Source organism: Taudactylus pleione, unplaced genomic scaffold (genome assembly GCF_031769625.1).
Source record: "Taudactylus pleione unplaced genomic scaffold, aTauple2 ptg000903l, whole genome shotgun sequence".
Classification (NCBI taxonomy): domain Eukaryota; kingdom Metazoa; phylum Chordata; class Amphibia; order Anura; family Myobatrachidae; genus Taudactylus; species Taudactylus pleione.
The window spans coordinates 3681393-3695675 of NW_028285304.1; the positions used below are offsets into that span (position 1 = coordinate 3681393).

General features: G+C 43.8%; 1 protein-coding gene across 5 annotated transcripts in view; it reads left to right on the forward strand.

Annotated features, from left to right (window-relative positions):
- Positions 1-1165, forward strand: part of AGBL3 (AGBL carboxypeptidase 3) — a 141845-nt gene extending 140680 nt beyond the window's left edge. For all 5 annotated transcript variants that reach the window (XM_088459305.1, XM_088459304.1, XM_088459307.1 and 2 more), the window contains one exon: positions 218-1165. In XM_088459305.1, coding sequence (XP_088315431.1) covers positions 218-662 — 445 coding nt within the window. In that variant the 3' untranslated portion in view covers positions 663-1165. The remainder of the gene's footprint in view (positions 1-217) is intronic.
- The last annotated feature ends 13118 nt before the right edge of the window (positions 1166-14283 follow it).

Consider the following 14283-nt stretch of genomic DNA (forward strand, 5'->3'; position numbering starts at 1 on the left):
AAACTCAAAATACAAACAGGGAATCACATTTTTATGTCAAACTCTAAATCCGGCCCTAAAACTTTTTATCAAACTGAAATTTTTTTAAATATTGTTTTTTTATGGGACTTAAATGAGAGATATATATACTTTTTTTTTCTAATTTTTAAAAATAAATACATTCAACAGCATCGTATTTTATTATTTTATATCATGTTAATTTTTTCCTCTCCTGTAGACAAGTTAGGACGATTTTACCAAAAATGCTTGGCCGTGCCACTTCATCAAAGTCTACCTCCAATGCCAACATTCTGCCCCACAGAAAGTTCAAAGGCCGTTCCATGGTCCATTCCAGCAATGGGGCAGTGCAAAGGCGGAAGCTGGGAAAGCTGTCGTGTCCCCGTACACAGGAAGACCAAACCGTCAGTGACAGACGCCAACAGCCCAACTTATCTGCCAACACCTGGAAAGACATTCTGATTGGACTGCAGACTGGTGAAAATGATGAGCCTGAATGGGGTATTCGCAATCCTGCAGCACCCAAAGAGGACACCTTGAGGCATGGGACTTCTAATGGTTTTCTGAACTGCACCAAGACATCTGGACAACGGGCCAGCTTGGCTCCCCTACCGAGACAATGCAGTAATCCTACCGACTCGGAAGTCTGCTTCGATCATAGCTAGGTCTTCCTCTGCCGGGAGAAGGGGGTAATACAAATGGAGGTGTGGCATTGCCAAGTTACCTTTAAAACATTTTTGATGCACCTTCAGCAAGGATAGTGTTACATGAAAAATATAAATTAAATTATATTTATTGCAGCTATATATATATGTATTAGGTACCTGTATGAATAATTGACCATTGCACAATTTAGAATGTTAGTTGTTTTTTTTCTATAATAGTGATCCGGTATTTTGTAGCTGCAAAATAATTGACAGATACAGGAAAGCTACTATCACCACCTGCAGTGTACTGGAAGGTACTGCACCCCAATGACATTTCAGCCAAACGATATCGCTGTATTCAGTAACCTTTGAATGATGTGTCTCCTAGCGATAGCCGTGTCATCTACAATGGATACAAAGCACCGAACATATGTGTTTAAATGAAGCCATACTTTTCTTCAAAGTGAGACGAGGGGATGCTACTCACACAAAGATCTTCTGTATTCTGTAATAAATATTAATGGAATAAATATTATCATTCAGTGTTAGTTGGTGATTATTACACATTTCACTCATTTTCCTGTTACCATTGCTATAACTTTAATTGCATTCATGACCGGCGGTATTTTATATGTTCATGTTTATATTTTACTTTTTTTCTTCTTCAGGGTCCTTGGGGTGCAGAGGGATAACATGGGGTAATCTGGTAGGAGAGATCCAGGCACCAAACAGTTAAAGCTTTCAGCTCCCAGGATGCCTCGGGGTCCTCCTCCATATATACCCCATCCCCAGCCACAGGCCTTCAGTTGTTCCTTTGGTGCGGCAGGATTAATATATGTTTTTGGGTTGGCAGTACAAATCGTTTCAATTAAGATGCATGTACTGCGACTCCATCTACCTCTGCCGGGCCGCAACACCAGTAACAGGGCTGGTGATTCCGGCAGGTCACGGCTGAGCTTGCTAACAGCAATGCTGCGACCTGGACTTCAACCGGACGCACGGAGATGTCAGGTAAGGCGATTCCTCGGAATTGCGCGCAGCAGTCCTTGCTTCTGGTGTCAGAGACGTACCAGAAGCCGCTGCAGTCAGGGTCCAGGATCATCCGCATCCTCACTAGACCGCCGGGGCCTTATCGTCTGATGCCAGAGATCGGCAGCAGACGCTTCTGCTGCCATGAAGCCAGCGTACCCGGCAGCTCCTCCCCCAACCCAAACACAGTCCCTACAAAGGGTTTTGCGCGTCTGGGTTGCTCCGCCTACCCTCCACGTGTATAGAGATGCTCAGGGTCCGCTATCGGTGCACCGTTGTAGCTGTTGGCCTCAGGAGGGTATGGGTCAGTCTCCTTGTATACCTCTCCCTTGGATAAGGTATATAGTTCTCTATATCCTACCATACCTTGTGTTTGTGTAGTTGATTTAAGAGTCTATTATAATTATATTACATATGCATTGTATGTGAGTGTTTGCTAGCTGCTGTATTGATACTGTCTTTATTTATTTCTGTCCGTTATAACTATCACAGTATTTTTCTCTCCATCCCTGTGGGGTGGAGGTTTTTCTTTTGGTACTTCACATTCATTAAGCATGTGTGAAGGCTGTCACAGAACATTGCATTTATTGCCTTTATTTTGAACATGTCAAAAGATAAAGGGAAACAGGAGGGGGGAGGCCCCTTGTGCTGTTTTCATGTAAATCCTGTATGGCCTGTTTGTCCCCTCAGGACGTAAAGGATGGTTTGTGTGTTGTCTGTCATAAAGAGCCACCTCACCAGTCCAGTTTACCTGTTCCTGGCCAAGAGCCATCTTGGGTCTCCTCTTTGTCCCAGGTAATGAAGCAGTTTGTGGATCGTAGGGCTGCTCCCACACTGCCTCCTTGGATGGGGTGTCCATAGCATGCCATGTTTGCACCTTCTATACATCCTTCCTGGAAGGATGTTTATGGCCATTCTAGTCAGCGTATGGCACCATCTAATGTTGAAAGCAGACCGGTAGTTACTAAGGCGCCTAAGCGCAAGTTATAATTTTATCAGTCTGCTCAACATATGGATTCAGACGCATCATCGGAGGAATCAGATGATGCGCAGGGTTCTTCTCCAGGGTCGAGCTCGTGGGAGGAGGACCATCCATCCACAGTGGATGTTCCTTCTTTGGCGAAGGCGGTTAAATCAATCCTAGATATTCAGGATGATGAACCAGCTCCTAGTAAGAAGGCTCCAGTGTTTAAACACCACCGGAAGGTGGCCAAAATGGAGTTTCCTATATCTGAACAGCTCACTGAGCTGATGGAAGAGGCATGGGGTAACCCGGACAAACGGTTTTATGTGAATAAAAGAATAACATTGTTGTATCCTTTCCTAGCTTCTGTATGTACTAAGTGGGAGGAACCTCCTACTGTGGATGCTCATGTGACGCATCTTCCCTGAAGGATTCCACAGATAGAAAAACTGAAGCATGTCTTAAAGCAAGGGAAGTGGCTCTCTATTTGGGAGGAGCTGCAGTAGATGCTGGAATTTTAGCTTCTCAATAGCGGCACGCAGGGCCCTTTGGTTAAGATCCTGGAAAGCTGGTACAGGATCTAAGAGGGCTCTGGAAGTCTTACCTTTCTATGGAAAGGAACTTTTTGGAACAGTTAGATAAGATAATAGCTTCTCTGGCGGTTTCTAAGTCAGCAGGTCTGCCATTGACGGCTACTATAAAGTCTAGGCAGGTTTCCTTTCAGTCCTTCCATCCTCAGGGACAAGCAAGGGAACAGTCTTCCTCTAAATCGACTAGTTTTCGCAGGACATCAAGGCGACAAACTAGGAAGTCTGGGCTGGCAAGACATCCAGCTTCTAAACCAGACAACAAACCCTTGGCCTGATGGGGCGGGCCTCATCCTGGGGGATCCCAGGGTGGGAGGCCGACTTCTTCAGTTTGCGGATTACTGGCATCAAACAACAAAAGATGCCTGGGTCCGAGAAGTGTTATCTCAGGGGTATGCCATCACTTTCAGGAGGCATCCTCCCCAGAGCTTTATCCATATACCCAATTTTCATATGGAAACTCTCAAGTCAATTATTTTGGCAATGGAGCCTGGGGATTATATGGTTTCCCTGGACAGGATGCGTATCTGCATGTTCCTATTACGCCATCGCACCAACAATTTTTACAGTTTGTTGTCCTTCAGCAACATTACCAATTTCATGCTCTACCCTTTTGGCTTATCTATGGCTCCCCAGGTATTTACCAAAATTAAGGCAATCATGACGGCCTATCTCAGACGTCAGGGAGTCAGAATATCTGGACGACCTTCTGATATTGGCACAGTCCCCGGTTGTTTTACAAAACCATCTTCAACTGACCATAGCCTGCCTACAAAAACACGGCTGGATCATCAATTGGAAGAAATCATCACTTTCTCCAACAAGGCAGATGGTACATCTGGGAGCTCTTCTGGATTCTCGGGCACAAAGGGTGTTTCTGCTAGAGGACAAGATTGCGATCCTAATATTGTGAATATGCAAGCAAAGGCTATCAATTCTATTAGCAATGCAGGTCCTGGGATCAACAGTATCCACCTTTGACATGGTGGGGTATGCTCAGTTCCATTCCAGGCCTCTGCAAAAATTAATTCTCTCCAGGTAGAACAGACAGTATCATCTGATAAGGTCCCAGAGGATTCTTCTCACCCCAGAGGTTCGTTACTCCCTCCTGTGGTGGCTGAGAAAGGATCATCTGAACAAAGGGCACCCATTCTGGATAACAAATTGGGTGCTTCTCACCACGGACTCCAGTCTTCGTGGATGGGGGGTAGTGACATGTCATCACACCTTTCAGGGAAGATGGACAAATCAGGAAAGTAATTTGCCAATAAACATTCTGGAACTGCGAGCAGTATACAAAGCACTTGTCATGGCACAGGACCTGCTCCTGGGCAAGCCGGTCCAGATTCAGTCCGACAACGCGACTACAGTGGCCTACCTCAATCATCAGGGAGGCACAAGAAGTTATGCAGCCATGAAAGAAGTGGCAAAGGTTCTGATTTGGGCAGAACGTACTCTTCCGGCCATCTCGGCAATATTCATACCAGGAGTACTCAATTGGGAAGCAGACTTCCTAAGTCGCCAGGTCATACACGCCGGAGAGTGATCTCTCCATCTGGGAGTGTTTCAGCGCCTGATAAACAAATGGGTTCTACCAGAAATAGATCTCATGGCATCATGTCACAACCACAAGGTTCCCAGGTACGGTTCCAGGGCAACGGACCCATCAGCAGCCTTCATGGAGGCACTGGCAGTAAGATGGGACTTCATGCTAGTGTATCTCCTTCCTCCAATTTCCCTCCACCCAAGAATTCTCAGGATATTCAAGCAGGAAGGAGGAACAATAATACTGGTGGCTCCGGCTTGGCCCAGACTTCATTGGTTCACCGACATACAGTATCTGTCTATAGACAGTTCGTATCCTTTCCTCTGTGGCAGGATCTGCTAACGCAGGGTCTCTGCCGGCATTCGGACTTATCTTGTCTGGCTTTGACGACGTGGCTCTTGAATCTTCCATCTTAAGAGCAAAAGGTTTCTCCAGTTCTGTAATTCAAACAATGCTTAGGGCACGAAAGCCTTTCTCTGCCCGCATCTATTACAGAGTTTGGCATTCCTTTGGTCAATTGTGTTCCCACAGAAAGTGTGACCCTAAAGTGTTTAGGGTTTCTCGGGTACTGGCTTCTCTCCAGGCTGGATTAGACCTTGGTCTCCGCCTGGCCACTTGTTTCTGCACTGCCAGTCTGGTTCCAGAGAAAGATTGCTTCTTTACCATATGTTCGATTTTTAGTTTTGCGAGTTCAGCCTCCTTTTGTTCCGCCAGTAGCACCGTGGGATTTGTCTTTGGTTCTTAAGGGGCTACAAGCTCCCCCATTTGAACCTCTGGACTCTGTAGACTTGAAATGGTTGACAGCAAAGACACTTTTTCTCCTCGCTATCTCTTCTGCACGCAGAGTCTCTGATTTGGCAGCGCTCTCTTCTCACTCCCCATTTTTTACCAGGATAGAGCTGCTCTTCGTACTAGGGAGGGTTACCTTCTTAAGGTAGTTTCCCATTTCTATGTAAATGAAAAAATTGTAGTTCCAGATTTTCAGGCTCCAGACCTTTCTATAGGTGAAGTCTCCCTGGATGTGGTTCATGCTCTCCGTTACTATGTGAAGCGTACAAACTCTGGCCCTGATTCAGAGCCAGACGCTCTGAATCAGGGCCGTTCTTTTTTTTTTTTTTTTTAAGAACGGACTCCTGGCCGCGCGCATAGCTGTGGGTGACCACCCACAGCTATAGCGAGCGGCCAGGAAGATGGTCGCGATGGTCAAGACCATCGCGACCATCGGGCTTGCGACGAGACCCTTGTGGTAGGGTCTCGTGGCCGCAAGCCCCAGAGAGATTTCGGCTCTAACAGAGCGGAAATCTCTCACACTGACATCACTCGTGATGTCAGTGGGGCCGCATGGGAACGCCTCCGTTTGGGCAGCCACTCCCCCGGCCCGCCCCCCAAAGGGGGAGAGCTGTCACTCAACATCGACAGCTCGCCCCCTTTGTTGCGAGACCCGGAGCGACGGAGTGCCCGTCGGTATCGGGGTCTCGCGCATGTGCACTGGCCCACCATCGACCCGGTTGCGAGCACACAGCGCTTGCAACCGGGTCTGAATCAGGCCCTCTGTTAGAAAGTCAGATGCTCTTTTTGTATTTATATGGTTTTTCATAAATGAGGATGGCCAGCTAACAAACAGACCCTGGCTCGATGGTTATGTATTACTATGTCTCAGGTGAACACACAGGCTGATTTCCCTGTCCCAAACACATTCTACTCTGTCTGTAGGGCCATCATGGGCATTTAGTCGTGGTGCTGCTGAACAATTGTGCAAGGCATCCACGTGGTCTTCTGTCCAAACTTTTTTTAGGTTGTATGCCTTTGATACTTTTGCCTCTCAGGATGCTTCCTTTGGACGACGCGTTCTTCTTTCTGCTCAGCAGCGTCCCCCATCCTAGGGGAACTGCCTTAGTACATCCCCATGGCATCCCTGTGGATCCCAATGGACCCTGAAGAAGAAAATTAGAGTTATAGTATATGTTTTTTTACATATTTCTTTACAGCTGAACTACACGTACCATTGAGCCCTTAATGCCCGCATGCTGGTACTTGTGGTTCTTCAAGTACCAGCATGCAGGGAGAGGCTTGCTGGGACCTGTAGTTCCACTGTAAAGACAATATGAAACATTCTAATTTTTACACAATACACCTACACTATCAACCCGCCACCCACCGCCCAGGGGTGGCGGGGATAGCCACGGGCTATCAGCCTAGGCCAGGGGTGCCCTGGAGAGGGGGACCCCTTTATTGGAGGGGTCCCCAACTCCAGAGGGATCCCAGGCCTGGGCTGACTAGCGGTCAGGGCTGATGCTGCGGCTGAGGGGTCCGGTGAAAGGGCTCCCCTAGCTGTGGGAGCTGGTTTTAAATATATGTTGAACCTCACGCAAAAATTTTAACCATATATTTAAAACCAGCTCTGGCCCTACTGCCTGGTGCTGGTTCTTGATTTACAGTGGAACCCCACACAGTTCTTTCCCTGTAATTTTAAGAACCAGGACAGGCTGACAAGTCCGGGGCTGGTTAGTCTTCTTGGGGGGGACTTCACGTAATTTTTTTTTTTAATAATTTGACAACATTTAACAAGTTAAATAAAAAAAAAAAAGATTGGAGTATGTTTTTGACAAACTCGCAGATATGGAGGTGACTGTTTAAATCGTCAATTTGGCAGTGAGTTTGCAGACATCTCACCCGAGAATCTCATCTCGATTCTTGGTAAATTTGTGAGATGTATCTTTTAGGTGAATAGTACTTCAGATTTTGGCCAATGGTGATAACATTCAAGTTTGCTACTTCGCCCGAGTTTTACGAGTGAGATTAGAGAAATCTCTCTGTAACTCACCCGACTTTGCCTTTAGTAAATTTACGAGATGAAAAATATACCTAAACTCACCCGAGATTGTCATCTCGACCAAACTCGAATCTTAGTAAATTTACCCCTAGATATGTATTTAGTAAAGTTAAAAAAAAAATTTGCCCACTATATTTATATCTTAATTAATTTACAGGATCACATTCATTCATTATTACATCTAAAGGATCACATTAATTCGTTATTACATCTAAGGGACCACATTCATTCATTATTACATCTATGTGAGCACAATTCATTCATTATTATATCTAATGGAGCACACTCATTCATTATTACATCTACATGAGCACATTCATTCCTTATTATATCTACAGTACATGAGCACATTCATTCATTATTACATCTATGTGAGCACATTCATTCATTATTACATCTGTGGAAGCACATTCATTAATTTTTACATCTAAGGGGGCACATTCATTCATTATCACATCTAAGGGGGCACATTCATTCATTATCACATCTACGGGAGCACATTCATTCATTATTACATCTACGGGAGCACTTTCATTCATTATTACATCTACGGGAGCACGTTCATTCATTAGTACATCTACGGGAGCACGATCATTCATTATCACATCTACGGGAGCACATTCATTCATTATTAAATCTACGGGAGCACATTCATTCATTATTAAATCTACGGGAGCACATTCATTCATTATTACATCTACGGGAGCACTTTCATTCATTATTACATCTACGGGAGCACGTTCATTCATTACTACATCTACGGGAGCACGTTCATTCATTACTACATCTACGGGAGCACGTTCATTCATTATTACATCTACGGGAACACGTTCATTCATTATTACATCTACGGGAACACGTTCATTCATTATTACATCTACGGGAGCACGTTCATTCATTATGACATCTACGGGAGCACGTTCATTCATTATCACATCTACGGGAGCACATTCATTCATTATCACATCTACGGGAGCGCATTCATTCATTATCACATCTACGGGAGCACATTCATTCATTATTACATCTACGGGAGCACATTCATTCATTATTACATCTATGGGAGCACATTCATTCATTATTACATCTAAGGGAGCACTTTCATTCATTATTACATCTATGGTGCAAATTAATTTATTACATCTAAGGGGGGACATTCATTCATTATTAAATATACTGGGGACACATACATTCATTATTGCATCTAAGGAGGCACATTAAATCAATATTACATCTAAGGGGGCCACAATACTTCATTATTACATCTAAGGGGGGCACAGTAACTAATATACCGAAGGGGGACACAGTAATTATTACAGTTAAGGGGGGGGGGGGGCACAGTAATTATTACCTTTAAGGGGGGCACAGTAATTATTACATCTAAAGGGGGGCACAGTAATTCATTATTACATCTAAGGAAGTACAGTAATTAATATATGTATATATATATGTATATATATATATATATATGTATATGTATATATATATATATATATATATATATAGGCAATTGTGGGAAGATGATGATGATGACCCTGGATGGGAGTACCACCTCAGCCGTGGAAAAAGGATGATGATGAATCAGCCAATAGTGAATAGGGAGTAGCCTTTCAATCATGGAAATATGAAAATGAACCAGTACTGGTGAATAATGTATGGTGCAACCTATTCATCGTTGGAAAAAGTAATTAGTTTATAGTCCAGGGAGGGACACCTCATTCGTTATTACGATGATAATGAACCAGTGAATGGTACATAGTCCAGGGAGGGACACCTCAGTCGTGGTACGATGATATTGAACCAGTGAATGGTATATAGTCCAGGGAGGGACACCTCAGTCGTGGTACGATGATAATGAATCAGTGAATTGTATATAGTCCAGGGAGTGAAACCTCAGTCGTGGTACAATGATAATGAACCAGTGAATGGTATATAGTCCAGGGAGGGACACCTCAGTCGTTATTATGATGATAATGAACCAGTGAATGGTATATAGTCCAGGGAGGGACACCTCAGTCGTGGGACAATGATAATGAACCAGTGAATGGTATATAGTCCAGGGAGTGAAACCTCAGTCGTGGTACAATGATAATGAACCAGTGAATGGTATATAGTCCAGGGAGGGACACCTCAGTCGTGGGACGATGATAATGAACCAGTGAATGGTATATAGTCCAGGGAGGGACACCTCAGTCGTGGGACGATGATAATGAACCAGTGAATGGTATATAGTCCAGGGAGGGACACCTCAGTCGTGGGACAATGATAATGAACCAGTGAATGGTATATAGTCCAGGGAGGGACACCTCAGTCGTGGTACGATGATAATGAACCAGTGAATGGTATATAGTCCAGGGAGGGACACCTCAGTCGTGCTACGATGATAATGAACCAGTGAATGGTATATAGTCCAGGGAGGGACACCTCAGTCGTGGTACAATGATAATGAACCAGTGAATGGTATATAGTCCAGGGAGGGACACCTCAGTCGTGGTACAATGATAATGAACCAGTGAATGGTATATAGTCCAGGGAGGGACACCTCAGCCATGGGACAATGATAATGAATCAGTGAATGGTATATAGTCCAGGGAGGGACACCTCAGTCATGGGACAATGATAATGAACCAGTGAATGGTATATAGTCCAGGGAGGGACACCTCAGTCATGGGACAATGATAATGAACCAGTGAATGGTATATAGTCCAGGGAGGGACACCTCAGTCGTGGTACAATGATAATGAACCAGTGAATGGTATATAGTCCAGGGAGGGACACCTCAGTCGTGGTACAATGATAATGAACCAGTGAATGGTATATAGTCCAGGGAGGGACACCTCAGTCGTGGTACAATGATAATGAACCAGTGAATGGTATATAGTCCAGGGAGGGACACCTCAGCCATGGGACAATGATAATGAACCAGTGAATGGTATATAGTCCAGGGAGGGACACCTCAGTCATGGGACAATGATAATGAACCAGTGAATGGTATATAGTCCAGGGAGGGACACCTCAGTCATGGGACAGTGATAATGAACCAGTGAATGGTATATAGTCCAGGGAGGGACACCTCAGTCGTGCATAAAAGTTAATCAAAAGGTATATGATTTACATTTTCCTCATGCATGACTACTACTCCCTCATGCAAAATCATCTGTGTATCTAAATGTAGGTGATTTCATGACTTGCTTGTTTTTGGTGTTACTTGTCCTGGAGATGTTCTGGAGGTTACTGTAGTTTATTGAGCAAGTGTTTACTTAACACAGTGCAATTCATCTGTATGCATAGAACAACATCTGAGACCAGGTAATATCAACTAAATCACTATGTTTTATGTAATGTCTGAACATGTTTGGGAGATGCACTAATAAAGCTCTATAGAGCTGCGGTATGTGTGCATAGGAGATAAACTTCTAGAACTAACTGCAATAGTGACAAGGGATGATCTAGATATTGTGGCTATTCATATCCTGGATACTCTCATCAGCTGGACCTCGGAGATCTGGCAGTGAGTATCTGTCCATGTACTCTTACCCCCATCCTTATCTTAATACCCTAGCACTAATACCCTAACAACCTTAGCCCCTACTCTAACAAACCCCCAACCCTTATACACCAAGTGCCTATGCTGAACGTCCAGTCGGTCAGTGTAGGCACATCAATCATCCCCTAACATGCTCAACCACACGTTATCGTCAGGTTGACCAGCCTGTTCGGCCGATGACTCGGAAACAACCAGCAGGAGCCCGCATCGCTGGTCGTTTCCGACATTAATGTGCTCGATCCATTAGCGACTGAACGATAACGATATCGTTCAATCGCTCATAAAAATTGGCAACTGGATGTGCGCCTTTACTCTAATACCCTAACACTAATACCCAAATAACCATAACCCCTGATCCTAACCAAAACCCTAACCCATCCCTACCCCCAAATGGGCAGACTAGATGGGCCAAATGGTTCTTATCTGCCATCAAATTCTATGTTTAAGGGGGCACAGTAATTAATTTTTACATCTAAGGAGGCAGAGTAATTAAAATATCTAAGTGGGCACAGTAAATCATTTTTATATCTAAGGGGGCACAGTAATTATTACATCTACGGGAGCACGTTCATTCATTATTACATCTACGGGAGCACATTCATTCATTATTACATCTACGGGAGCACATTCATTCATTATTACATCTAAGGGGGCACATTCATTCATTTTTACATCTAAGGGGGCACATTCATTCATTATCACATCTAAGGGGGCACATTCATTCATTATCACATCTACGGGAGCACATTCATTCATTATCACATCTACGGGAGCACATTCATTCGTTATTACATCTACGGGAGCACATTCATTCATTTTTACATCTAAGGGGGCACTTTCATTCATTATTACATCTATGGTGCAAATTAATTTATTACATCTAAGGGGGGACATTCATTCATTATTAAATATACTGGGGACACATACATTCATTATTGCATCTAAGGAGGCACATTAAATCAATATTACATCTAAGGGGGCCACAATACTTCATTATTACATCTACGGGAGCACATTCATTCATTTTTACATCTAAGGGGGCACATTCATTCATTATCACATCTAAGGGGGCACATTCATTCATTATCACATCTACGGGAGCACATTCATTCATTATCACATCTACGGGAGCACATTCATTCGTTATTACATCTACGGGAGCACATTCATTCATTTTTACATCTAAGGGGGCACATTCATTCATTATCACATCTAAGGGGGCACATTCATTCATTATCACATCTACGGGAGCACATTCATTCATTATCACATCTACGGGAGCACATTCATTCATTATTACATCTACGGGAGCACATTCATTCATTATTACATCTAAGGGAGCACTTTCATTCATTATTACATCTATGGTGCAAATTAATTTATTACATCTAAGGGGGGACATTCATTCATTATTAAATATACTGGGGACACATACATTCATTATTGCATCTAATGAGGCACATTAAATCAATATTACATCTAAGGGGGCCACAATACTTCATTATTACATCTAAGGGGGCCACAATACTTCATTATTACATCTAAGGGGGGCACAGTAAGTAATATACCGAAGGGGGACAAAGTAATTATTACAGTAAAGGGGGGGGGGGGGCACAGTAATTATTACCTTTAAGGGGGGCACAGTAATTATTACATCTAAAGGGGGGCACAGTAATTCATTATTACATCTAAGGAAGTACAGTAATTAATATATGTATATATATATATATATATATATATATATATATGGGCAATTGTGGGAAGATGATGATGATGACCCTGGATGGGAGTACCACCTCAGCCGTGGAAAAAGGATGATGATGAATCAGCCAATAGTAAATAGGGAGTAGCCTTTCAATCATGGAAATATGAAAATGAACCAGTACTGGTGAATAATGTATGGTGCAACCTATTCATCGTTGGAAAAAGTAATTAGTTTATAGTCCGGGGAGGGACACCTCAGTCGTGGTACGATGATAATGAACCAGTGAATGGTATGTAGTCCAGGGAGTGACACCTCATTCGTTATTACGATGATAATGAACCAGTGAATGGTACATAGTCTAGGGAGGGACACCTCAGTCGTGGTACGATGATATTGAACCAGTTAATGGTATATAGTCCAGGGAGGGACACCTCAGTCGTGGTACGATGATAATGAATCAGTGAATGGTATATAGTCCAGGGAGTGAAACCTCAGTCGTGGTACGATGATAATGAACCAGTGAATGGTATATAGTCCAGGGAGGGACACCTCAGTCATGGGACAATGATAATGAACCAGTGAATGGTATATAGTCCAGGGAGGGACACCTCAGTCGTGGGACAATGATAATGAACCAGTGAATGGTATATAGTCCAGGGAGGGACACCTCAGTCGTGGTACAATGATAATGAACCAGTGAATGGTATATAGTCCAGGGAGGGACACCTCAGTCGTGGTACGATGATAATAAACCAGTGAATGGTATATAGTCCAGAGAGGGACACCTCAGTTGTGGTACGATGATAATGAACCAGTGAATGGTATATAGCCCAGGGAGGGACACCTCAGTCGTGCTACGATGATAATGAACCAGTGAATGGTATATAGTCCATGGAGGAACACCTCAGTCGTGGTACAATGATAATGAACCAGTGAATGGTATATAGTCCAGGGAGGGACACCTCAGTCGTGGTACAATGATAATGAACCAGTGAATGGTATATAGTCCAGGGAGGGACACCTCAGCCATGGGACAATGATAATGAATCAGTGAATGGTATATAGTCCAGGGAGGGACACCTCAGTCATGGGACAATGATAATGAACCAGTGAATGGTATATAGTCCAGGGAGGGACACCTCAGTCGTGGTACAATGATAATGAACCAGTGAATGGTATATAGTCCAGGGAGGGACACCTCAGTCGTGGTACAATGATAATGAACCAGTGAATGGTATATAGTCCAGGGAGGGACACCTCAGTCGTGGTACAATGATAATGAACCAGTGAATGGTATATAGTCCAGGGAGGGACACCTCAGCTATGGGACAATGATAATGAACCAGTGAATGGTATATAGTCCAGGGAGGGACACCTCAGTCATGGGACAATGATAATGAACCAGTGAATGGTATATAGTCCAGGGAG